This window comes from Euprymna scolopes, chromosome 42, assembly GCF_053919585.1.
Source record: "Euprymna scolopes isolate OS-2025 chromosome 42, ASM5391958v1, whole genome shotgun sequence".
In the NCBI taxonomy this organism is placed as follows: domain Eukaryota; kingdom Metazoa; phylum Mollusca; class Cephalopoda; order Sepiida; family Sepiolidae; genus Euprymna; species Euprymna scolopes.
Window position 1 is genome coordinate 44,295,662 of NC_136523.1, and position 25,521 is coordinate 44,321,182.

The 25,521-nt window shown below is 32.1% G+C and overlaps 1 protein-coding gene across 1 annotated transcript in view; it reads right to left on the reverse strand.

Moving 5' to 3' along the window:
• The window catches only part of LOC145267065 (protein unc-79 homolog), a gene marked incomplete in the record, with an annotated part of 244,654 nt that overhangs the window by 15,383 nt on the left and 203,750 nt on the right, over positions 1 to 25,521 (reverse strand). The window contains 7 exon segments of the mRNA XM_080123020.1: positions 3,119 to 3,169; positions 6,331 to 6,520; positions 9,944 to 10,113; positions 14,161 to 14,343; positions 18,436 to 18,540; positions 21,542 to 21,652; positions 25,220 to 25,459. Coding sequence (XP_079979146.1) covers positions 3,119 to 3,169; positions 6,331 to 6,520; positions 9,944 to 10,113; positions 14,161 to 14,343; positions 18,436 to 18,540; positions 21,542 to 21,652; positions 25,220 to 25,459 — 1,050 coding nt within the window.

Consider the following 25,521-nt stretch of genomic DNA (forward strand, 5'->3'; position numbering starts at 1 on the left):
AAAAAAAAAAAAAAACAGAACAGAAAAATAAAATTATAAATAAACTACCCAATGTCTCTGTCTGCACCTAATTTCTCAAATACAAAAAATAAAATTATGTTCTCCTTTAGCAAGATTAGATGTTGGGTGCATAAAAAAGGTTTGGTTAGTTTGTTTTATAGCATATCATGAATTTATTTAATGCTGAAATTTTAAAAATTGACTTATTTTTATGTTTATTTTAAGTTCAGATTATTATAAGTATGCTGTTTGGTTGCCATTTTTGGGTTATTCGACGTCAAATCCAGTAATTTTTGAAAATGGCTTTATGTTTCAAGTTTTTATATTTTCAAATATTTATTCTTGGAGTTTGGTTTGACTTTTTTTTATATTTTTTTTATTTCTACCATAAACCAATAAACGTTTTAATTTGCAAAATTGATTTAGTTTGTATTATATTGTGTAAAAACCTCGCAACACGATTTGTCTCTGTTCATAATTGAAACTGATCACATCATTTCTAAATTACAACTTCAAATCTCTAGATACTTATTCTTAAAAAGTATCATTAAAAAAATATGAAAAAGAAACTACGATTCTAGAAAATGTCTAATATTTAAGCTTAACAAATTTTAAGAAATTGTCATTTTGGAAATCCTGCTTAATTAATGTCTGATAATTATGGATCAAATTCAATGCAAATATTTTCATTTTTAAAGGAAATTTGTGCTCTAAAACCATTTCAAATGCTTAAAAGAAACTAAAATTTCGGAAATATTTATTAATTAATGCTTTATACCTCCTGTGAAAATTTCACAAAAAAATTGGAAATATCTGAATTTTCTTTAACCTCATTACATAAAATTAAATATAGCCCACATTGCCCTAAGCAGCCGTGTTTACAAATTCATAATGATCGTTGATTATCTTAGGGATGAATTCTTTATATAGAAATACATGAATGTACACAACTCTCTCTCTCATATAAAAGCTAACACACACACTCACACACACACACAACTTTAGGTACCCATCAACAGTTTTTCAAATTTTTCTCTTTCTGTATATCAGTTCATGTTGAATGTTTTCGACTCCTAATGGGGGGCATGAGACCAATGATTTCGACCATTGTTTTTATAACCACAAGTCACAATAAGCAACCAATGAAAAGCTTCCAAAGTTACAATAAAAATTGTTGAATTCTGGATTCAATCAGTTCGCCGCCATCTTTGTTACTGGCAATTACACTCAGGATCGTACTTCACTGCTTCTTCACCGCCATCTTTGTTCAACATAATGTCTCAACACTTAAGTTCAAATAAAAGAAAAAATTTATAAATTGACTTATTTTTTGTTTCTTACTGGTAATGAAAAGGTTCAGATTATTATAATTTTTTTTTTTTTTTTTTTTTACATCATATCAACCATTTTTGGGTAATTTAATGTTGAATCCAGTAATTTTGTGAAAAAAATATTTTTTTTTTTTCTTCAAGTTTTTTATAACTTTAAATATTTATTCATGGTGTTTAGTTTGGTTGTTTTGTTTTATGGCATATCAACCCTTTTTCAGGTTCAATCGTTTAGCAAAAGTTTTATGCTTCAAGTTCTTTGTCTTCAAATATTTATTCATGGTGTTTAGATCGGTTGTTTTGTAGAAAATATTTTTTTATTTTTGGTTTTACAGAGCATGATTGAGTTTTGTAAAAAAAAAAAAAAAAAAGAAAAAGCAATAACATAAATGTTTTGTACACATGCACAAATATACATTTATATGTTTAAGCTGGTTAATTTGTAAAGCTTTGATATTCCTGTGACCTTAGGTAATATGTTATGAATAAGGCTGGAGTGCTAAATGTGTGACATGGTGTTACATGAGAAGGGGAAAGACCCCAGTAAGTAAAAGAACAAACTAGATAAGTTTGAAAATGATATTTGGAAAAGATAGAATCGAACCCAGTAAGCAGGAGTTAAAAGATAATAGAGATATTCAATTTAGGAATGCAGCGATTGTTCATTCTTGGATATTAAAAATGTCAGTTAAAAGAATGGACAATACAAAGTTGGAAATAATGATTAACAAAATAGGTTACAAATAATGATGAAATAAATAGGTAATAAATGAAACAATTCATTTAGGAATTTCTTTGTTACCAAACGTGATTAGGAGACGTGTAATTTGAACACGTGAAGAGATCACAGTGTTGGTCACACTTTGACGTCATAAGGAAAGGGAATTCCCAATATATTGAGATGGGTTCGAGTTAGGAGACAGTCACAGGCAGAGCCAGAGAGCCAGAGAAGAGACTCAGAGAGAGTCAAGTCGATCAGACTGGGAGCTGACGCCCCTTGGAGGCAAAGGGGGAAGATAAGATCATGTAATCATAAAAGCTTGAATTCCTGATTCATCAATCATCCGGATGAAGAATAAAGAATCATGATTCATATTTGCAAACCTTGTCTTTGTCGTTGTCATTACAGCTGAAAGGTAAATGTGCTTTTGTCTATCATCTATAGATGAACTTTGTATAACTCCCGCCAAGTATTATGTGTCCCCTCTGCCATCATCAATAATGACTCTCCCCCTCTGAATGTGTTAACAAGAACTGTTGCATCATATCTCTCAGCTTCGTATTATAAAATTATATAGAATTATCATCACAGTCGTTATGATGTACCAAGAAAATAAATGTCTCTCCCTCAGTATTATTATCATCATTGTTATCAGCTGTTATATAATGTCCCCAATGGCTGTGAATAATGCTGGAGATCTAAACGTTTTGGTTTTGATTCCAGCTGATGACACCCAAGCCAAGTCATTTTTTTTTTTTAACTTTTGAAATCACTACTATATATTGGGTACAATATAATAATCAATGGATAATAATATAATAATGCAAAATCTGCATAAATTAAAATATCATACTTTTTTCTTTTTTTTTTACATGGAGTTCACCACTTATCAAGGCCCAAGGGCCACTCGGGGATAAGGGTTATTGTGAAACTTTAATTATGAACTCATCTAGGGAGGTGGTCGGCCCTATTCCAGTTTCGCTTAGAGTATTTTACGACTAGGCAATACTAGGCAGCCTGCTAGTCTATTATTAAAGGGTTGTTGAAAATAATAAAATAATAATCTTACCTGACACAGGATAAAAGCATGAAATAGTGACGACATATGCAATACTGAAGCCTGAAAAAAAAAAATGTGATATAAGTAAGGTATAAATAAGATGAACGTTTTGTGTGATTTGGATTTTTTGGACATGCTAGAATAAAAGAAAAAGACAAAATGGCTAGGTAGAATCAAATATCGATTTTCTTTGCAATGCTATTTAGATCTAACTTGAAGAACTGTTGTAAAATATCGACTCATCATCTTTTCTGTTTCTGAAATTTGGAGATTAGGATTGATTATTTGGATTATTCAGACTACTGTTCTCATCTTGAGCGTTATTCTCATAACGTTTCGGCTGATGTAACCTCTGACTTTCTTCAGGTGTATTTTGTCGAACTCGAGCATCTGTACAAAATTTTTAGCGGAACCCCTTATTTAATTCATGCATATATATCCATGATAAAATACCAAGTAAAATTCAGTTCTAAGCGATACTCATTTGAAGGTTGAAGATTCAATCTTCAGTTTCGGCAATACTAAGAATATAACTGCAAATTACTTAAGACATCTACCCAGTTATAACTGAAGGAACGAGAGTATGCTACCTCTGCAGATTATATAAAGACTTCTGTCTGAAATTCGGTGCAGATTTCTGAGTTTGACAGAAAGATACACGAGTTCAACAATACACCTGAAGAAGGTTGGAGGTTACATCAACCGAAGCATTGTGCAAATAACACTCAAAGTGAGAGCAGTAGTCTGGTTAATCCAAATATTAACATTATCATATTAACATAATATTTTATTTATTATTAACATAATCCAATATTAAATGTTAACATAATCTTTTATTTATTATTAACATAATCCAATATTAAATGTTAACAAATTCCTAATGAACCGCCCCCTTAAGTAAACACTTCATCAAATCTCCTCACTAACGTAATGTACTTGCAATAACCCTTATCCCTGAGTGGCTTCCGGGCCTTGATAAGTGGTGATCTCTGTGTAAAAAAAAAAAAAAAAAAAAAAAAAATGATTAAATAAAACTTCCATGAGCAAAGTTTCTTTACTAGAACTTCTAGTCTCTGGAACACAATACTGCAGGGCTACTTCCCAGATGACTACAATATCGTTGTTTTCATTGTGTAAATAACACTCAAGATGAAAACAGTAATCTGAATAATATAAATAATTAAATAAAACTTCCATGAGCAAAGTTTCTTTCCTAGAACTGCTAGTCTATGGAACACAATACTGCAGAGCTGCTTTCCAGATGACTATAATATTGTTTTCGTTGGGCAAATAACACTCAAGGTGAGAACAGTAGTCTGAATAATCTAAATAATTAAATAAAACGTCAATCAGAGGTTAGCTAGTCACAAGTTGAGTCGAGTAGAGTGTGTTGTTCCCATGTCAACGTTCCCTATTCACGTCTTAAAACGCTTCTCTCACTCCTCCCTGCAACTCGCCTTTTATAATGTTTCGGGCACACCCAATTTGCATATACCACACGAGACTACTCGAGATCTACACGTGACCGGAGGTTTTAAAAGATAACAGCCGCCATCTTGGCCCTCTTTTTTTTCTTTTTTCTGTCTTTCAGCCTGCTGCCGAGACAGACTCTTGCCTGTTTCTGAGGTAGGTCCTCTCTATGTCTATCACAAACATATTGTTTCAAATAAAAAATATTATTTTCAATTGATGACATTTTTTAAAAATTTAATCCTGATCACTATTTAATTTTTTGTAGTAATGAATAAAAGAGCAGAGAATAATTCTCATCCCCTAATACAGATGTACCACTCTATCTTCTGGATTTTTGTCTTTACTTTTTTTTCCCCTTTTTCATCCCCAAACGAAGCATAATGCAACTTGGACATAAACGGCTACTATTTGGGATCATGTCTAACAGAGAACTGTGGGGAGTTGAGCAGCGAGATGTTTGTTCACATTACATTTAAACTTCTGCAGATTAGTACCATCAGAGAAGCAGGAGACTGGGAGGAAATTCCAAAGTCTACCAATTTGAGGGAAGAAAATATTAAAGAAATCTTTCCAACATCTAGAGACCTCTACAGTGAAGGAGAGGGATTTTGCTGCTAGTAGGGTTAGTTGAGTATTCTATTAAAATACTTGTAAAACAGACAAAGACACAATATTGCATCAATGGTAAAGAGATTTCTTAAACAACTTCCTTTGGTTTCAACTAAGAAAATCAAAATTCATAAAATGACTCCAGTTGTGCATGTGAGGGGAAGGAGACAGGAAGTCATTCTTTGATTAAAAGTCATCTAACTCCCTTACCCACTCTACTAGTGCTTTAAAATTTTAGCCTACATGGCAAAATTAACATTTTCAGTTTTCAGAGGGAACTTTCCTAAGATGGAACAGGAAAGTAGGTCAAAACAAGACTGAAAGAGAAAGAGAAAAAAGAACAAGGAAAGAGAAAGAAAGATAAAGCAAGAGAAGGGGGAAAGTAAAAATAAATAAAATCCAGCAAAATTGTAACAAAAAAATTAAGTTTGGGCAAAAATCAGTTTGTTTCTTTAAAAAAAAAAAAAAAAAAAATAGACAAAAAAAAAGCAAAAAAAAAAAAAAAAAAAAAAAAGCCCGAGAATCATTTTATCAAACTCAGAAATCTGTACGAAATTTCAAACAAAATCCTTTACAAAAAAAAAAAAAAAAGAAAGAAAAGAAAAGAAGAAAAAAAAGCTGATTTCAGATGAAAAATGGAGAATTTGTGGCATGATCTTTGGCTTTGGTAGAGGCCATTTTGGATAACAATAGCATCTTTGGGTCAAGAGCCACATCGACATAAAATATTTTAGAGGATTTAAAATTTATGTTCTAGTGAAGGAAAAATTTTATTTCAAACTTAAGAATGACAGATAAATGAAAATCCATCCCAAATCTCAAGCATGGAAGAAAAGCTAAAAAAAAAAAAAACAGCGTGATAGACCAACATGAATACCCTTTAAAACTGAAGTGTGACAAACCAATAGAAATGATATTTTCAATTTTAGTGTGACAGAGCAACAAATATACCAACTTATGCATTGTTGTATTCTTACAAAACGCATACACACAATATATGTTTAGTTACCTCCCCCCTCCCTGATATCAAAGCACCGCTCCCCTACTTTGAGAAACATTGGTTTATAAAGTCAGAGCTTAGCATCTAGATTGAAAATTTGTGCAGACGTGTATTATATATATATATAATGAAAATTTACCTTGGAATACTCTGCAAATCCAGACATGATGACCATGATATGGTCGGCAATATGAGAGCCGGCATCTAACGGTACAGGAACACAGTAAATAGACTCAGACCCTTCAGTAAGTGCAGTGTGAGTGAGTGAACCAATTAGAATCCAAGAAAGTAGACGAATCTGACTCACACAGTCAATAAATTCTTTCGGACTGGAGAAAGAAAAAAAAAAACATAAAAAACATAACATAAAAAAACATAAAAACAAATATAAAAACATTAAAAATATAAACAACATCAAAAAAACAAAAACATAAAAAACAAAAGCATATCAAACAAAAAACATAAAATAAAACATAAAACAAAAAACATATAAAACATTAAAAACAAAAAACATAAAAACAAAAGCATAAAAACAAAAATATAAAACATAAAAACAAAAAACATTAAAAAAACATAAAAACATTAAAAAACATAAAAAATCGAATAAGAATTTGGTACTTGTTTACAAGACTACAGCGGTAATTAAAAAAAAAAAAATCTCCTTTTTAAGCATTCAAAACAAAAGCGATAGTCTGACCAATCCAAATAATACAAATTGTTTTTTACATTTTTATATGCGTTAGAACATAATAAAGATGGTAACAAATATGGAGAGCCATATGTTTTGGGTTTGATTCTAGCTAATGGCACCAAAGTTGTATATTTTTTAAAGACTTTTGCAATCACTGCTATATATTAGGTGCAATATAATAATCAGTAGGGTATTGGCTGTAATAATAAATACAACAGAAAGATGGGGATGTCAATGAGCCAGGCTTATTCGCCAGTTTCCGTTTTACTGGTAAATGAATGTGCTCAGGGTTGATTTAGGCATAAAAGTATGCCCAGAGAAAAAAAATATTCAGAAAGAAGTGAGTTTTTGTTGCAAATCAAAAAAATTTGCTGTTTTTGTTTATTTTTGGAGAAGGGAAAAAGCCTATAATTGGGAAATATGACACAGAGTTTTATAATTATATAGACTAGGGAGACCTGTGAAAATCCCACAGTGGCATCTTTCATATAAAATATATTGCTGCTGGGCATTCTGTGGAAGGTCCCACGATATCATAAACAATATTTAAACATTTTTAAATCACTACTATATATTGGGTACAATATAATAATCAATAAAGTATTGGCTCTATGATAATAATAATAAATCTGCATGAATTAAAATATTATATTTGAGCATATTTTACAATCGGGCCATGCCAGGTGTGGGTGGGGGGAAGTATTAGGTACAATATAATAATCATTAGAGAATTGACTATATAATAATAATAATAATGAGACCTGCATGAATTAAAATATCAGTTTTAAACATCTCTTAACATATTGCGCCGAAAATTGGAGTAAGGATTCAGTACCTGTTTATGGTTGGACTACAGCAGTAATTTTTTAAATATGTCCTTTTAAGCAAAAACAATATTATTTATACTATTGGGAGCTGTTAAAATTCTACAGGGGATTTATTCATATGTAATATATTGATGTTGCTATTCTTAGATGTTCAGTGTAAATGGAGACCCTCTGATATTATTGTAGCATTTTTGTTAAAACTGCAAAGTATTTATCTAACCTAGCACGAACGCCCGGTCGTAAAGTATGTTTAAATATGATATTTTAATTCTTGCAGATTTCGTATATATTATTATAGAGTTAATGTTCTATCAATTTTTATATATCATAAAGTTGCGATTTCGAAAATAAAAAAATATATCTATAAAACTTGGGTGCATTAGCTTGAATCGAAACCGAAATAAAAACTTATGAAAAAAAAAAAAGTATATATATATATATATATATATATATATATATATATATATATATATATATATATATATAACTTGTATTCCTTCAGCCATAACCAAAACCAAAACTTATGAAGAATCCTCGATAAAATTATTTATAAAAAAAAAAATAGACGACTTAAGTATCATCAGTTATAATCAAAACCGAAACCAAAACTTATGAAAAATTTTTGGTAAAATTATTTGACAAGAAATGGAAGTACATAACAAATGACCCGGATATAAAATAACACACATGCTATCATATTAATATATAGATAAGAAATATTATATAGATACCTGATTGTCATTTCGAAAATATCAATATATCCAAACATTACAAAATTTGAATCAATAATCTGCTATATTGTTAAAAAACTAAAAAAAAATATTATGGTAAGTGGCCACCATTAATGTCATGCAAACTTCGAAAGACAAGGGAGATAATTCAATTTCTACTAATTTTCGACCATATTCTATCAGTAAGAAAACAACAGTGACATGTACAATTTTCTGTAAAAATTACTTTTACATACACAAACATCAACTGGATCAAATTTCGTCATTTTTAGATAATTTGGTGCTTCTACAGGGTAGAACAATAAAATTGTTGTCCTAGAAAAGATGACATGATTCCATTTCCATTTGATGAAAACCAGTTTTATTTTCTTGTTGCAGGCCATCTACTAGTTGACCAGTGATGTACAAATCCCAAGAGTGATAGGAGCCTTCTAGCATGTCTGAAAGTGACACAATGTTCAACTAGCGAGATCAGAAATGCGCCGCTCTTTAACTCATGCTCTCTACCGATCCATGTTATGACAACAGGACCATTGCCAGCACCCTCAAAATGCATCGCTGGATTGCCACAAATAACAGGGACATGCTCAAGGTGATGAAAACAAAGTTTCCGGCCACGGTTATGGTCTTTGGTGTCGTTTCAAGTGGGGGTCTCATCATGTTAGCTTAGATCATCGAAGTCAGTTTGAAAGTCAACAACAAAGTGTATCTAAATGTGTTGAAGAGTGTAGTGATCCCCTGGTGTAATCAGGTGGCCACTAGAAAACCCTGGGTGTGACAGCAGGACTTGGCGCCAGCTCACAAGTCCAAAGAGACCCAGGCTTGGCTTCAGAAGGAGTGCTGTGACTTTGTACCCTTCTCTCACTGGTCCCTGCTGAACTACTTCGTTTGGTCATAACATAATATACCACAACACAAAGCCAGCCTGATTGCTGGGGGCTACATTGAATAGATGTCAGCTCTACTACATAATCAAGTAATAGCAATTGATTTTTACAATAAAAGTTTTAAAATAAAGCTGTAGTGTTGGTTTCTAAGAGCAACACGCTTATCGAATGTACATTGAATGAACAAATTGAAACATCAAATTTCAAGCAAAACAAATGGTACCTACATAACTGTCATGTCATAAATAGTAACATATTCAAAAATTATGAAAAGCAATAAAGGAGAAAAATGATTATTAATGCAAAACTGTTTTCAATAAAGCTCGTATGGAGAATAAAATTTTGTCCAACATTTTGAAGTACGTTCGTCACATGACGTAAGCAACAAAACTTAATTATCTCCCCTATCAACTTATCTCTTTTTAGTAAGTGCAGTATAGTGTTTCTGCTTCATTTCACAAATTTCCTTTTTCATTGGTAATTATTTTTCTACCTTTCTACAGGAAAATCCGATTACTTCCCTTTAATAGTTAAGTACAGTCAATGAGGGAGGGGGGGGGGGTTCTAGTCTAAATTTTTTTTTTTTGCCAGAAAAGAGGATTGTTAATGTACGTACCCTTGTTGCATGGTTGTGGGTGGATGATAAAGCCATGGTAGGTAGCGGGCAACGGCCTTGTTGTCACGGCCATTACCTTTCGTAATTTCAAGGGAGATATATTGAGCAATGCCAGATTTCAACTGGCTACCAAGCGTGTCTTCGTTTAATGCTCCTGCCTTCATATTACTCTGAGGAAAATAAAAATTTTTTAAAAAAATTACAAGAAATCCAATTTTAGAAGCACAGAGAAAATGAAATTCAAAAACATGATGGTGTTAAGGAATAGAGAGAGGGAGAGAGAGAGAGAAAGAGAGAGAGAGGGGAAGAGGTGAGTTATAGTGTAGACACGTTGACCGGAAGTTAAGATCAGCTGATTGGATTGCGTGTGAGTCATGTGATCAGGTTAGCTGAATCGTTGAGATTTGATTTGGACTCAGAAGACAATGGACGGCTTCCCGTTGTCTCCTCCTCTTCACTGGGGGGGGGGGCGAACGCTAACGTGTGTAGAAGAAGAACCCACACAGGCCGATTTCACTTTCCACCTTCTGCAGGACATCTGGGAAAAGTGAAATAAACTATAGAACTAATTCCTTGTCTTGGAGTTATTGAATCTTCATCCAAAAACAGGTATCAAGTCTCCCTCCAGGACGAGAAATTCCAGATGGTCCAACATTGAAGAAGCAGCGGTAGGTTCTGAAAATACATGTCACTCACACACGATTCCCTTTATGATACAACATAAATATATAATATAGCACGTCATCTCTTCTAATCCATTATTAGAGATGACGCAAAAAACACTCACAATCTTTTATTATTAGAGACAATACAACAAACACTCAACCCTTTATTATAGAAACAATATAACAAACACTCATATCCTTTATGATACGACAACATAACAATGGTTAAAAGATCGGACCCGTGGTATTTTTATCTTTTAAACAAACATTTATTTATTTAAAGTTTCTAATTTTCGGCTTGTAACAAAGCCTTCATCAGGAATTTCTTTTTATAAAACAATACATTTTTTTCCTTTTTTTTTTTTTTTTTGCTTGCTTGCCATGATGTAGTTCGGCACAGTCTATTTGTCAAAGACAGATGTTGTGTATCATCCAGGCCAGTGGGTAAGCTCTCGATCATACAGATACGCATAGAAATTAATAGAAATCCACTTTTTAGAAGCACGTAAAAAATAAAATTAAAAGAACATGACAGTTAGAAAGGCGGGTACGTGTGATATTTTTATTTTTTAAATAAACATTCTCAAGGCCGTTAAACACAAAAAAATAAATAAATAAATAAAATAAATAAACATTCATTTATTTAAAGTTTCTAATTTTCGGCTTGTAACAAAGCCTTCATCAGGAATTTTTTTTATAAAACAATACATTTTTTTTTTTTTCTTGCTTGTAGTTTGATGCAGTCTATTTGTCGAAGATAGATATTGTGCATCAACCAGTCCATGGGTAAGCACACGATCGTGTGCACATGCATAGAAATTAATAGATCTTATTTATTAAAAAGGAGAGCAGAAGGTGATAAAATACTACAAACATTAAATTAGTGTATTTATATACTAATTTAATGTTCGTAGTATTTTATTACCTTACAGGCTCCTCTTTAATAAATAGAATCTCCCAATTGAATAATTTATATTAATACTATAGTATTAATATATAGATTTGTCTGAGACTTTCATTCAGAGAAAGACTTTTTTTTTGCCATAATATTAGCCAGAGGTGTCAAACCCTTTTCTGGAGAGAGAAAAGATATCCGTCCAATGTTTTTTTTTTATAAAGGAGTCACCACTTATCAAGACCCAAAGGTCACTCGAGGATAAGGGTTAATGAATGTGAGGTGGTAGTGTAGTATTCATTAATGGTGTAGAATTTGTATTATTTAAGGGGACAGCTCAACAAGAACTTGTTTACATTAGACTTGAAGGCTACCATATTGTAATCAGTCGGGAAGCAAGACAACAGAACAATGTTCCACATACAGGCAGTTCAAAGAAAGAAGCTTTGTTAATAGAATCTGTGTTTATATTTAGGCACAGATAAAAAGTGAAAAAAATTGTTGATAATGGTTATAGCTAGTTGAGTGTTTTTTTTTTTTTTTAAAGTTTGGCATGGGAGGACCATAGATTGGAGTTCAGATGAGCACTTGCTATGAAAATAACGATAGAGCAGAGACAGGCTCGCAAATCTCTTCTGTGGGAAAGAGGTTGCAGGGAAGAGAAAAAGGCATCGCCTACAAGATTTTGAAGTTGGTTTTGAACTCTATCCAGGCAGGAGAGGGCATGCTGAACAGTTCCTGCTCAGATGTGGCAACAATACTTAATTTTAGGACATATTTGGCTCTTCTACAGATAGAGAATTGCATAGGCAGTAAGATACCTACTGGAACAGTACAATCTACATCATTAAAAATTACTAAGTTACCACCTTATATTCATTAACTCTTATCGACCTTGATAAGTGGTGACTACCTTATAAAAAAACAATATAGGATTTTTATTTATCAATGTAAGAGCAAAAATTAATATTGAATTTTTTTTTTTTTGCATTTTCATTAAATTTTAAGTATTCAATCATTTATGAATATCCTTGGATAGTTTTTTTTTTTTTTTTTTACTCTTTTACACCTCCAAAAAGGCATATTACCACTTGGAACATAAGGGGCTTGACGGTCTTGGATCTTTTTTTTTTTTTTTTTTTTTTTTTTTTTTACATAGGATCACCACATTATCAAGGCCATGAGGCCACTCAAGGATAAGGGTTAAAGAGTGTACAGTAGAAATTGGACAATATAGTAACCATTAGTAATGAAAATTTGGTAAATTTGATAACTTATATGGAACGGCTCATCAAGAACTTATTTACGTTAGACTTGAACACAACCATATTGTAGTCATGACCTCTTTGATAAAACTGTGTCCAAGATGGATATATTTGCTGATGACATCACACTTTATAATAGGCATGATGGAAACACAAATCTTTGAATGCCCTGGATAAAGCAGGGGAAGCTAGAGCTGTATCTCTTGATATATTCAATGCCTTTAACAAGGTCTGGCACGAAATGCTTCTGATGAAGATTAAATCCTATAGTAATGAAAATTGTAACCTGAATTTGAAGTGTTGCATATTTATTGAAAATAAGAATTACGTATATCAATGTATACGTTTGGAAGGCTAAAAACAATGCATTCTTTTTTTATAAACAAATTTATTTGTTTAAATCAGATATATAATTGTAAATCAGATATATTTCGATGCTATACATCCTTGTCAATAAAGAGTATGTTTTTTTTTCTTTTTCCTGGTCTGCATGGTATAATTCTGCAAGTGACAGTGTTAGTCTGTGGGTCTTGCATGGTCCCCCGTGAGTGTGCAGTGAACAAAGCATAAAAAAATGACTAAGTTCAGCATTTGCCCCTCTCCCACCTCCATTTAGCCCCAAAAGTCCCCAGGGGATGTGAAATCCTGGTGAAAATAAACACACAGTGCAGTTTTAGCCCTTAACATATATAAATTTGAGTTCTGCACCATGCAAAACTGCTAAATAGACATACACAGAAAATTTTGGACGAATATGTCCATTTTGGACAAATATGTCCATTTTGGACAAATATTTTCTCTTTGACCATTACTTTTGGCACTGCTTAAAAAAGTCTCTTGACGCCACATGTTCATTTTACCTGGAAAGCTGTTCTCCGTCCTCTGAACGCAAGCTGGCTGCAGCCAACCATTTCTCACCTGCGTCTTTACATGTCTATTCTCTTAAATGTCCACTTTGTTTCTCTGACCTCACGCTGGCCGAAGCCAACCATTTTTCGCCTGCGTTTTTACACGTCTATTCTCTTCAACGCCCACTTTGTTTCTCTGACCTCACACTAGCCATAGCCAACCATTTCTCGCTTGTGTCCTTACAACACGTCTATTCTCTTCAACACCCTCTTTGTTTCTGTCCAAGCACATGTTGCATTTTCTCCTTTTTTTTCTTCTTGTCCTTCTCGCGCACATTTCTTAGTTTGCATATGCAGTTTTTCTACTACTACTACTACTACTACTCTCTTCACAAGCCAGCCATCCTTCCCTACTGCTGATACTTTCCCACGCGCTCATATGCGCTATGTTAAATTTGAATTCAAACAATATGATGATATGGTGATGTCAGGTATGGTGTAATGCTAAACTCATTCATTTCAACTGCTAAAAGAAAAGACTTACCTTGACCTTTGTAAGTGTATGCAAATCAGAGATGAACTCCGCACAATCATTGAGGTGTTGCTTCATACAATCCGCTACACACGTGCTGGTGAGCATCTGTGACTGGGCCTTATACAGGGAACAGACGTCACGACCCACAATGTTTGTGGGGCAGATAGTGCCACCAGCATCTAGCACAACAAACTGAGTAAAAAACACAAAAGATAAAAACGTTATAAAATAATTATATCAAGCATAAATATATTAGTACCCGGATGTAAGTCTTAAATGAGAATAGAAAAAAGAGAAAAGTGTTTATAAAATAATTATATTTAACATAAAATATATTAGTATTAGTAGTCTTAACTGAGAATCCAAAAAAAAAAAATCTAAAAGTGTTATAAAATAATTATATTAAGCATAAATATATTAGTACCCGGATGTAAGTCTTAACTTAGGTCTTTTTTTATTTATTTATTTTTTTTTTATTCAATTTTCACCCCAAACAAGTTACAGTGCCACTTTGAAGCAAGGGGCTACTATCAGGGACTTAATTAGCAGGGTCATTATGAAGGGAGATGAGTAGAAAGATGCTTGCTCACATTACACTTGAACTTCTGCATATCAGTACAGTTGGGAAAGCAGAATCCCGGAAGGGAGTTCCAAAGACCTGCAGTTCTGGGGAAGAAACTATTGGAGTAAAAGGCTTTCTTGCACCTAAGGATCTCTACTGTAAAAGGATGAGACTTAGTAGCTTGTCGGGGGTAGTTATGTCGGGGAGGTACAAGTGTTTGCAGTTCGTCAGAGCATTCACCATTAAAGTATTTGTAGAATAGGCAGAGGGATGCAACATCTCGTCGATGGGGCAGAGGCTGAAGCCTAGATGACAGTTCAGGGCCTATCAGGTTGGTGACTCTCTTTTGAACCCTGTCCAGGAGCGAGAGACAAGCAGCAGATGCACCAGCCCAGATGTGACAACAATACTCCATACATGGGCGAATGGTGGCCTTATAGAGGTACAGGATACTGCCAGGCGTAAGTAGTTTTCTAGCACGGTAGGTCTTAACTGTAAGTCTTAACTGAGAATCAAAAACAAAAGCTATAAGTGTCAGACAATAATTATATTAAACATAAATATATTAGTATCCAGAAAACAAAAGCTAAAAGTGTTATAAAATAATTATATTTAACATAAATACATTAGTATTAGTAGTCTTAAATGAGAATCAAAATCTAAAAGTGTTATAAAAATAATTATATTAAACATAAATATATTAGTACTCGGATGTAAGTCTTAAATGAGAATAAAAAAAAAAGAAAGAAAAATATAAGTGATATAAAATAATAATATTAAACAAAGATATTATATTAGAATTCAGCTGAAAGATTCCCAAGTTTGACCAGACGCACCTTAAAAAGTTTGGAGATTACATCGGCCGAAACATTGTGGAAACAACAATCAAGATGAGAACAGTAGTCTGAATAATTCAAATAATACCCGAGAGCTCATCTTTCAAATTCCTCAGCCTAGTATTCACAGACCACATGAATTGGAACAAATACATTGCCAAGCCTGCTGCAAACAAGGTGGGCTCCCTCTACTGTGCTAGAAAATTACTCACACCAGAGAACATTCTATATCTTTACAAAGCCACAATTCACCCATGCATGGAGTATTGTTGCCACATCTGGGCTGATGCATCTACCACTAGTCTCTCTTTCTTATGCAGGATTCAAAAGAGAGTTTCAAATCCAATACATACTCCTGACAAGTTTGACAAGCAGCAAAATCCCACCCTTTCATTGTTGAGGTCTCTTAGATGCTGGAAAGCATTCTACTCTAATAGTTTCTTCTCTTGGGCTGCTAGACTTTAGGATTCCCTCCCTATTTCCTGCTTCCCTGACTGTACTAATCTACAGAAGTTTAAATGTAATGTGAATCTTGGTGCTAAAAGTAATTTTAAGTGATTTTAAAGTAATTTTTTATTTATTAAAAATAAATGTAAATTCAACTAAGTAATTTATTATTAGTGAACAAGAAGGTCAGAGGTTACATTGGTAGAAACATTGTGAGAGTAAGACTCAAGATGAGAACAGTGAAAAATCTTAATGCAAATTATAAGTCGCCATCTCAAAAATTAAGAAACATTATATATTTTTTGTTTATTTTCATTTTATCAACTACTCCAGGTTGACCTACCTGTATATATATATATATATATATATTAAAAATTTTATCAACTACTCCAGGTTGACCTACCCGCTCCAACCACCTTACTAACTTGTACTTCCACATTAACACTGCGTTTATTTTTCTAGTGTTATTATCAAAAAATGAGCCCCAAACTCAAACTTCAAGTGTAGGAGTTACATGTTTCATAAAGAGATGGGACTAGGTAACAATACCTTAGTGATAGTGGGCTCCCTCTACTGTGCTAGAAAATTACTCACACCAGAGAACATCCTATATCTTTACAAAGCCACAATTCACCCATGCATGGAGTATATTTGCCACATCTGGGCTGGTGCATTTACCACTAATCTCTCACTCTTATGCAGGGTTCAAAAAAGAGTCTCAAATCCAATACATACTCTTGACAAGTCTGATAAGTAGCAAAATCTGTAGATGCTATCTAGGAGATATTCTGAGTGTAGGTGACGGATGTTAACTCAGTACAGCCAAAACGAGGAAGGTAATATAATAAAATGCTTTAAAAGAAAATTGGTACAAACCTGTTTTTATGCAGCCTGTAGTGTTCGTTGGCAAGCAAAAAAAAAAAATGGCTGCTACTTCTCTTTATATGTTTATTATCTTTTCACCTGATATGCAAATGAAATGTTCCTGGTTTTGAATAAAAGCTTTATTTTTCAGAGACTCAGGCAGTTTTTATTCGGATGTTTGAACAGCAAGTGTTGACAGCAGAGTTGTGAGTTTTGGAGTAGCGAGTTTTGTCAGCAGTGCATCAAATTCAACCCTAGAAATTGTTACTTGGAAAGTGTAGAATAGTTCTTTACTATTTACTTATCCTTAAAATGAATCGATTACACTGGTATGGTCATGTGCAGCATTCATCCCCCTAAATAAACTGTTGCAGAAGTATGATGTCTTAAATTGCAGGAATATTGACGAGCCAAGTAAAACTTGGAAGCAAGTAAAACTATACAGAGTGGAATGTTGATCCGCTGAACTGGGAGAACTAGAAAATGAGCTTGTAAAATATTAAAAAATGTCTGCCCCCTCCAACCAACCATCTTCACCCACGGAACTGGGAAAAGTTGTAACATTACAGAGTTTGTAAAATAACGAATGAAAGGAAAAAATTTGATTTGCTTTTTCTTTTTTTAACAAAAGGAATTTATTCTTGGTATTTCCAGTAATCCATTGTCTCTTGTTTTAACAGTTTGTTCATCTCAATCGACATATGTTGCAATATTTTGGAGGTTAATGGGGTATGATCCCACACAGTCGGACGATTCTATTTATAAATGATGCTGCTAAGAACTGACGAATCAAATTAAATCACGTTCTGCTACAAACCAATCAGAAACCAGAATTGCTTCATAAATACTAAACCTTTTTTGGAGCAATTTCACATGTTCCTTCCCAGGTTTCGACACGGTAAGAATATTTTGTTCTGTGGAACTGTCTACTACAAACAAGTCACCTACCAGGACTTGTGTGTAACGGCGAACCATCTGAAACTCAAAATGGCTTACACTTCTAGAACATATCTTTTTAAGAGATGCTCTCATCAACCACGTGTTGCTCGCTGTCATTTTTCGGCCATGTCTCAAATACGCACTGCTTCGTCCATGTCTCAAACACATATTTCTCTATCGCTTCTCAGGCCATGTCTCGAACACTTGCTTCTCCATCAAGGTGAGTCTTTTTGTCTCTGCTGCGACATCACTTTGTGCAGCCGGCTTGGTCATTTGCATATATTAGCTGTCATACGGTATAGATTTGGTAGAATTTGGATTATTTACATGGAGACTTGAAGGCTACCATATTGTAATCAGCTGGGAAGAAGGCCAGTGGAACAATGTTCCATAGGTAGGCAGTTCTAGGAAAAAAGCTTTGTTCATGAAATCTGTGTTTAGATTTAGGCATAAATAGAGAGTGGAGGAAATTGTTGATGGTGGTTGTAGATAGTCGAGTATTTCTTTGAGAGGCAGAGATATCTTTATCCGTGTTTTGTTGTATCACAAGATGACGACACTTATAAAAATACACATGTGTGAACTCATGCAAAATCTTATCACGAAATCAGGTACGAAAGACTTCAATTGACTTACCTGGACTAACGACAACAGGTTGTCATCCGGTAAACTCTGTTTAAATTTCAGTGCTTGAACAAGCTCTAAAATAACAGTTCTAGTAAGATACAGTTTGTCTCTCTCCTAAAAGAAATATTATTGAATAAAAGGAAATATTATTATGTACAATCAATACAATGAAATTACTATAGAAATAATAAAAATTATAATTATCGAAAACAATCTAAATTATCAAACATAATAAAAATTATTGTACAAAAATATTAATGCAGCTTTTATATTCTTGAATATATATATATATATATATATATATATATATATATATATATATATATATATATATATATATATACAGGGTGACCCAAAAACAACGGGCCCCAACTATAATTAGGCTCCCGTTTCTTAGTGTTTTGTCTGAATGAAATGAAACTTTGGTCATAACTAGTTTATTATATTCAAAACATCACATCAAAACACTAGGGTTATTGGCCTTTTTTTTCTCCGTTCTACAGCATGTGTTCTAGATGGCCTCCATTTAGCTTTTGTTTTTTGTTTGGTCACTATAGAATACATTTAATGCAGCCTTTGTACTATGGGCACACCTTATAACATTTAAACTATAAAATAGGAAATTTATTATAGAAAAAAAAATCAAGATTAATGGAATAAATGAATAGCAGATTGTTATTCAAAGAACAAATATGACAATCACTCATTAATGGGTACTTACCACATTTATCCTTTTAATTCTGTATATATTTTTTATTTAATTTAATTTTCTGTTTACAAATAAAGATTTATATAAGAAATAAATCGATTCTTTGGCCCCTCCAGATATATTAAACTATTCAAATTGCTATTTTTTCTCTTCAGTATGGCATACAAGATACCTTAAATAATTGTCCAGACTTTTTTTGTACATGCATTTAAAATTGTCGTAGACTCTTGAAAATTCAGTATGTTATTGCTATACATCTTATGAGGTGACTGACCAGTTTTTATGATTTCAGGTTCAAATGAATACACCCTACTAAAGCCTGATTTTTATGATTTCAGGAAATAGAATACACCTTACTAAAGCCTGATTGTCACAGCTGGTGAATTTCAAAATAGCAATCTGGATGTGAGGACACTTTAGAAGAACGATAAAATGATTAAATTTTTCATACAAAATTTATTCTTATCATTACTGATGACTAGGGTTGTGACAACAGCATATTCTTTTCATTGTTTTGACTCTTGAGTATATACCCGTTAATATCTTATATGTTTTTATATAGACTGATACGGTTCTCGGTTGATTGTCTGTGTCTTATTGTGTCAGATATATACTTGAGAATGAAAAGAATATTCTGTTGTCACAGCCCTACTGATGACCTACAGAAAAAATGCTGAATTTTTATTTGAAGCAGAGGATTTCTTAAAAAGAACTGTTAATCATCGAGATTAATAAGTTGTGTATTTTAAAACGTTTTCTTCAGCTAGTAAAATGCAGGAAACTAAAAATAAAACATCTTGACTGAAGCGGTCAGGCAATTTTATATCTTCAATGAATTCGATCCCAAAGAAAAAAAAATGATTCTTAGAAATGGTTGTGCTTACTTTGTTTAATATTAAATGTTTTTGTCAGCGAAGGAGAAATCCTGGTTACGATTGTTGGACAAACATGGCGACTTATGCACCTGAAGAAGGTCGGAGATTACATTAGTCGAAACGTTGTGCAAATAACACTCAAGATGAGAGCGTTAGTCCGAAGAATTCAAATATTCATGCCTCATCTCAAAAATTAAAAACTGTAATATTTAAAACTAGTAGGGTGTAATGGACACGTGTGGAAACGCTCCAGAATTGGGTGTCAGTGTTTTAGTTTGACCCACCTATGGCAAAAATGAGTTTGTCCAAGGGTCACAAAAAGACAACACCAGAGTTGTTCAGCAAGTAACTGTGTCAGGTTGTATTGATGGAATTGTTCACATCATGACGTGTTCACCGAGTTGTTCGGAATCATGTCAGGTCATGTTGATCAAATTGTTTGGGGTCGTATCAACAGGAGTTTATTGGTTAGATATTTATACACAGACAGCACACATACATCTTACTGCTTTATTTATATCGATAATTTGAAAAAATTTTTAATAAGGAGATAAGACTTTTGCTTATTTAAAAAAAAAAAAAAAAAAAAACGAAAACAAAATGGATTTCAACTAAAAACCAGGACTGACATTTTGCTTTTACTGGATTAAAGAAATTCTGCTAAAAAACAGAGAACTCATATGTCTACTTATTCAATTAGTATTGGGATGATTAATCGGAATTAGAATTGTAAAAATCAGAACTGTTGAAGGTATTGGAATCATAAAAAATTGTGCCGATTTTCAAGGTTCTTTTAATTGTTTTATTTATTATTCTTTAAAACTTTTTAATATTTTTGCGAGCACTATTGATAAACTGATTAATATTTATTGATAAACTGATTAATATTTATTGATAAACTGATTAATATTTATTGATAAACTGATTAATATTTATTGACTTTAAAGTAAGATCTATAGACCACCCTCTATGTTTGCAAAAATTTATGCACATCTTAAACGGGTTTTTACAATAATCAGAAAAATTTAAAAAAAAACAAAACTCAATAGCTAAAACGAATCAGAATCGGTAATTGCATCAGAATCATGATTTTAAGACAGAGTCAATAATTGTATCAGAACCTGGAAGAATATTGAAATCGTCCCATCACTACTATCCATGCAAAACACATTCACGGGTCTCACAAATGCAGTAGAACCCCGGGATATGGTATTAAAAATTAGTAATAAAATACAGTACAGTATATAATACACCTGTATATAATCAAATAACATTATAAATAACACCGTGTGCCAGAAAAACATTGTATTCCACATCATATCCTGAGAAAAATGTATCCTTAGGGCAAGTGTATCCTGGGATTCTATTATACGTAATAAAATTATGAAAAATTAAAAAAAAAACAAAAAAACTCAATAGCTAAAAAGAATCAGAATCAGTAATGGTATCAGAATCTGGAAGAATATTGAAATCATCCCAGCCATGCAAAACTCATTCATGGGTCTCACAAATACATAATAAAATTACTTACTTTGGTCATGGTACGACTGCAAAGAGAACATATGTCAATGATTTGCTGTAGTTTAAAGGAACAGTTCTGAATCGTAAAACTCAGCACCTTGGAAAAAGGCTCCAGTATGCCCTAAAAGGAAAGAATAAAATATGTATGTTATATGTTTGAAATCGAATTACAACGCAAAGATTTTGCAAAATAAACATTTATTTGCTTAAGATCATTTCTAATTTCGACATAATACGCTTTTACCCCCGTGTGTCCTGTTATTATTAACAGGAAATATTTTGTAGCAAAAAATATGCGTGTTATTTTTCAACAGTAATACAAATATATATATATATATATATATATATATATATATATCTTTTTTAAGTCCAGGAGATGACATTTGGCACATATGGTTTGAAATGATTGTGTTTTTTACTAAATTGGAAGGTTCTACTGGCGATAAGAACTGACCAATCAAATGGAGCCAAGTTCTGTTAGCAACCAATCAGAAACCAGAATTGCTCCATAAAAATATTGAATCTTTTAGTATTCCGGCAAATAATTTTTTCGTGTCACAAGAACAGGAAAGATTTAGTAGTAAAAGTCCGTGTGGTCTTTTTCAATGGTAATATATTTTTTAATGTGTGATTTTTCAATGGTAATATATTTTTTTAATGTGTTCTTTTTCAATGGTAATATATTTTTTTAACGTGTGATTTTTCAATGGTAATATTTTTTTTAACGTGTGATTTTTCAATGGTAATATATATTTTTAACGTGTGATTTTTCAATGGTAATATATTTTTTTAACGTGTGATTTTTCAATGGTAATATATTTTTTAACGTGTGATTTTTCAATGGTAATATATTTTTTTAACGTGTGATTTTTCAATGGTAATATATATTTTTAACGTGTGATTTTTCAATGGTAATATATATTTTTAACGTGTGATTTTTCAATGGTAATATATATTTTTAACGTGTGATTTTTCAATGGTAATATATATTTTTAACGTGTGATTTTTCAATGGTAATATATATTTTTAACGTGTGATTTTTCAATGGTAATATATATTTTTAACGTGTGATTTTTCAATGGTAATATATATTTTTAACGTGTGATTTTTCAATGGTAATATATATTTTTAACGTGTGATTTTTCAATGGTAATATTTTTTTTTAACGTGTGATTTTTCAATGGTAATATATTTTTTTAACGTGTGATTTTTCAATGGTAATATATTTTTTAACGTGTGATTTTTCAATGGTAATATATTTTTTAACGTGTGATTTTTCAATGGTAATATTTTTTTTAACGTGTGATTTTTCAATGGTAATATATTTTTTTAACGTGTGATTTTTCAATGGTAATATATATTTTTAACGTGTGATTTTTCAATGGTAATATATATTTATAACGTGTGATTTTTCAATGGTAATATATTTTTTTAACGTGTGATTTTTCAATGGTAATATATTTTTTTAACGTGTGATTTTTCAATGGTAATATATTTTTTTAACGTGTGATTTTTCAATGGTAATATATATTTTTAACGTGTGATTTTTCAATGGTAATATATTTTTTTAACGTGTGATTTTTCAATGGTAATATATTTTTTTAACGTGTGATTTTTCAATGGTAATATATTTTTTTAACGTGTGATTTTTCAATGGTAATATATTTTTTTAACGTGTGATTTTTCAATGGTAATATTTTTTTTAAAGTGTGATTTTTCAATGGTAATTTTTTTTTAATGCGTGGTTCTTCAATGGTAATATATTTTTTTAATGCGTGGTTTTTCACAGGTACTACCACTCTGAGTCAGAGTGGACCTGGGAGCAATGGCAACTAAAGAGTGGCTCCACACTCCCCAAAGCCCGCAAGCTGGGGTCTCACCATCAGATATAGTTTAAGGTACCGTATGGATCTATATTATTTAACCATCAATTTGATATAAGACACTTATTCTAAGTCAATGGGCTACAACTTTGCCTGTCAAGTTATATATATACATATATATATATATATATCTGAATAATGAGATGAGTTAAATCACAGATTAATGAATCTTGTGGTTTCAAGTTTTACAAAATACTTTTGCGAGGGTAATATTTTTTATATAAAACAACAATACCATCAAGAAATGACACAAATTTTTCAAAAATGACACTGGTGCTACCAGATCAGGCTGTCTGAAGATATTGGCTTCCTGAGACGAAATGCACCTAACATTGATGCTTTTTGTTTTTCTACTTCCTTTTGCAAAACTTGATTAAGTTCTGCAAAACCAAAAACAACCCACCTTTTTCCCTTTTTCATTCTTTCCATTTCCTCTTTCTATATCCCCCACTTCCTGACTGGTTTCCTAACTTAAAATGTATCAAACATTTATGCTGTAACCTTTTTCCCTTTCCAATTGCAAAACTCATTCATGTTCTGCAAGACAGGGAACAAAAACACTAAAATCCACTATAAAAACAACCAAACCAAAAATTACAAACTAACAATTGAAGATACAAAGAGCTTGAAGAATAAAAACCTTCTACAAAATAACTGGATGCAACATGAATACTATTTCCAAAATAACTGGATTCGGCATTAAATAACTTGAAAAGGGTTGAAATGCCATATAAAAACCCCAACCAAATCAAGCCAAAAATGATGGCCTATCCATAGAAGTCGACCCAAATAAGAAAACAACTAATTTCTTGGATATATCTTTTAATTTAACTTCTGAATCTTACTCCTCTTACCATAAATTTAATTTGAATCTATTTTATGTGCATAAACAATCGAATGATCCAAAATGTATAATTAATTCAATAATACCAGATATCTAGTATATTGAGTAAATTTTATATATATATATATATATATATATATATATATATATTAGTGTCTGTAGGTTTTTTATTTTTATGGTAAATAATTATGTCAGCCCCTTTAAGAAATCTGTTTCTTATCGTTGAGCACTTTCAGTTGAAATAAGTCGGTCAATTTAGCTCATATGCGCAGATTGTCATATAATGATTAGATCATTCTGACTGACGTTAAAAAGCATTTAAAAAGAATAAATGTTTAAATCTCAACCGTATTTCTTGCGGTTGATGGTAAACGAATCGATTGGTTCCTTGCTAATGAAGCCAGACATATTTCTGTTCCTGGGTTTGAATCTCTCGACTGGTGTTAATCGTGACACCCTGCACTGATGATTCCCGAAAGGATGAAACACTAGTATCTGTAGGTATTTAATTATATATATATTTATTAATAAATATTATGTGCATAAAAGTCATCTATATACATGCATGTATATAGACGACTTAGTTTTATGCTCGTAATAATTAATAAATAATAATTATAAAAAAATAAAAATGTTAATACGTTCTAAAACCAAAACAAAGGGCAAACAACTCCTTTCTTATAATAAGCGCTCAGGGAGCGAAAACGAAAGAAATTAATACGGAATTGCTAATTAAAATAAATAAATGAAAAATCAACAATCTTTATATATATATATATATATATATATATATATATATATAATTGTCAGCTCAGAGTCTTTTTTTAATTTCATTAAATGTTCCAATCATAATATTACTCAGTACAGCAATAGAAAAGACTCCACAAGGAATTGGAAATTATACGTGTTAACTTTTTACAGGAATATTTAAATTTGCCATTCATTGTAACAGACTCCTTACCCGAACATTGGTGATTCCAGGTATTTTGAGAATTGAAGTCATGATGCAAAGTATTGAGGTGGTATCGCAAGGATTTGGCAGCACGAGAGGAAGATGTCTGAAGAAGAGATCAAATTGAGTAAGGATGTTTGGCCATAGGGCGGAGGAGGTGTCTAATGAAATACAGTTCATGTATGTCGACAGGTTTCCGAGGAGAAGCATTATGTTTTCTGATGGAAAATTCTTCTTGTTATTTAAGCCCTGCAAAAATTGTTTTAAAGAAAATGAACATACAATATTTAAATTTGAGACATAAATAATAA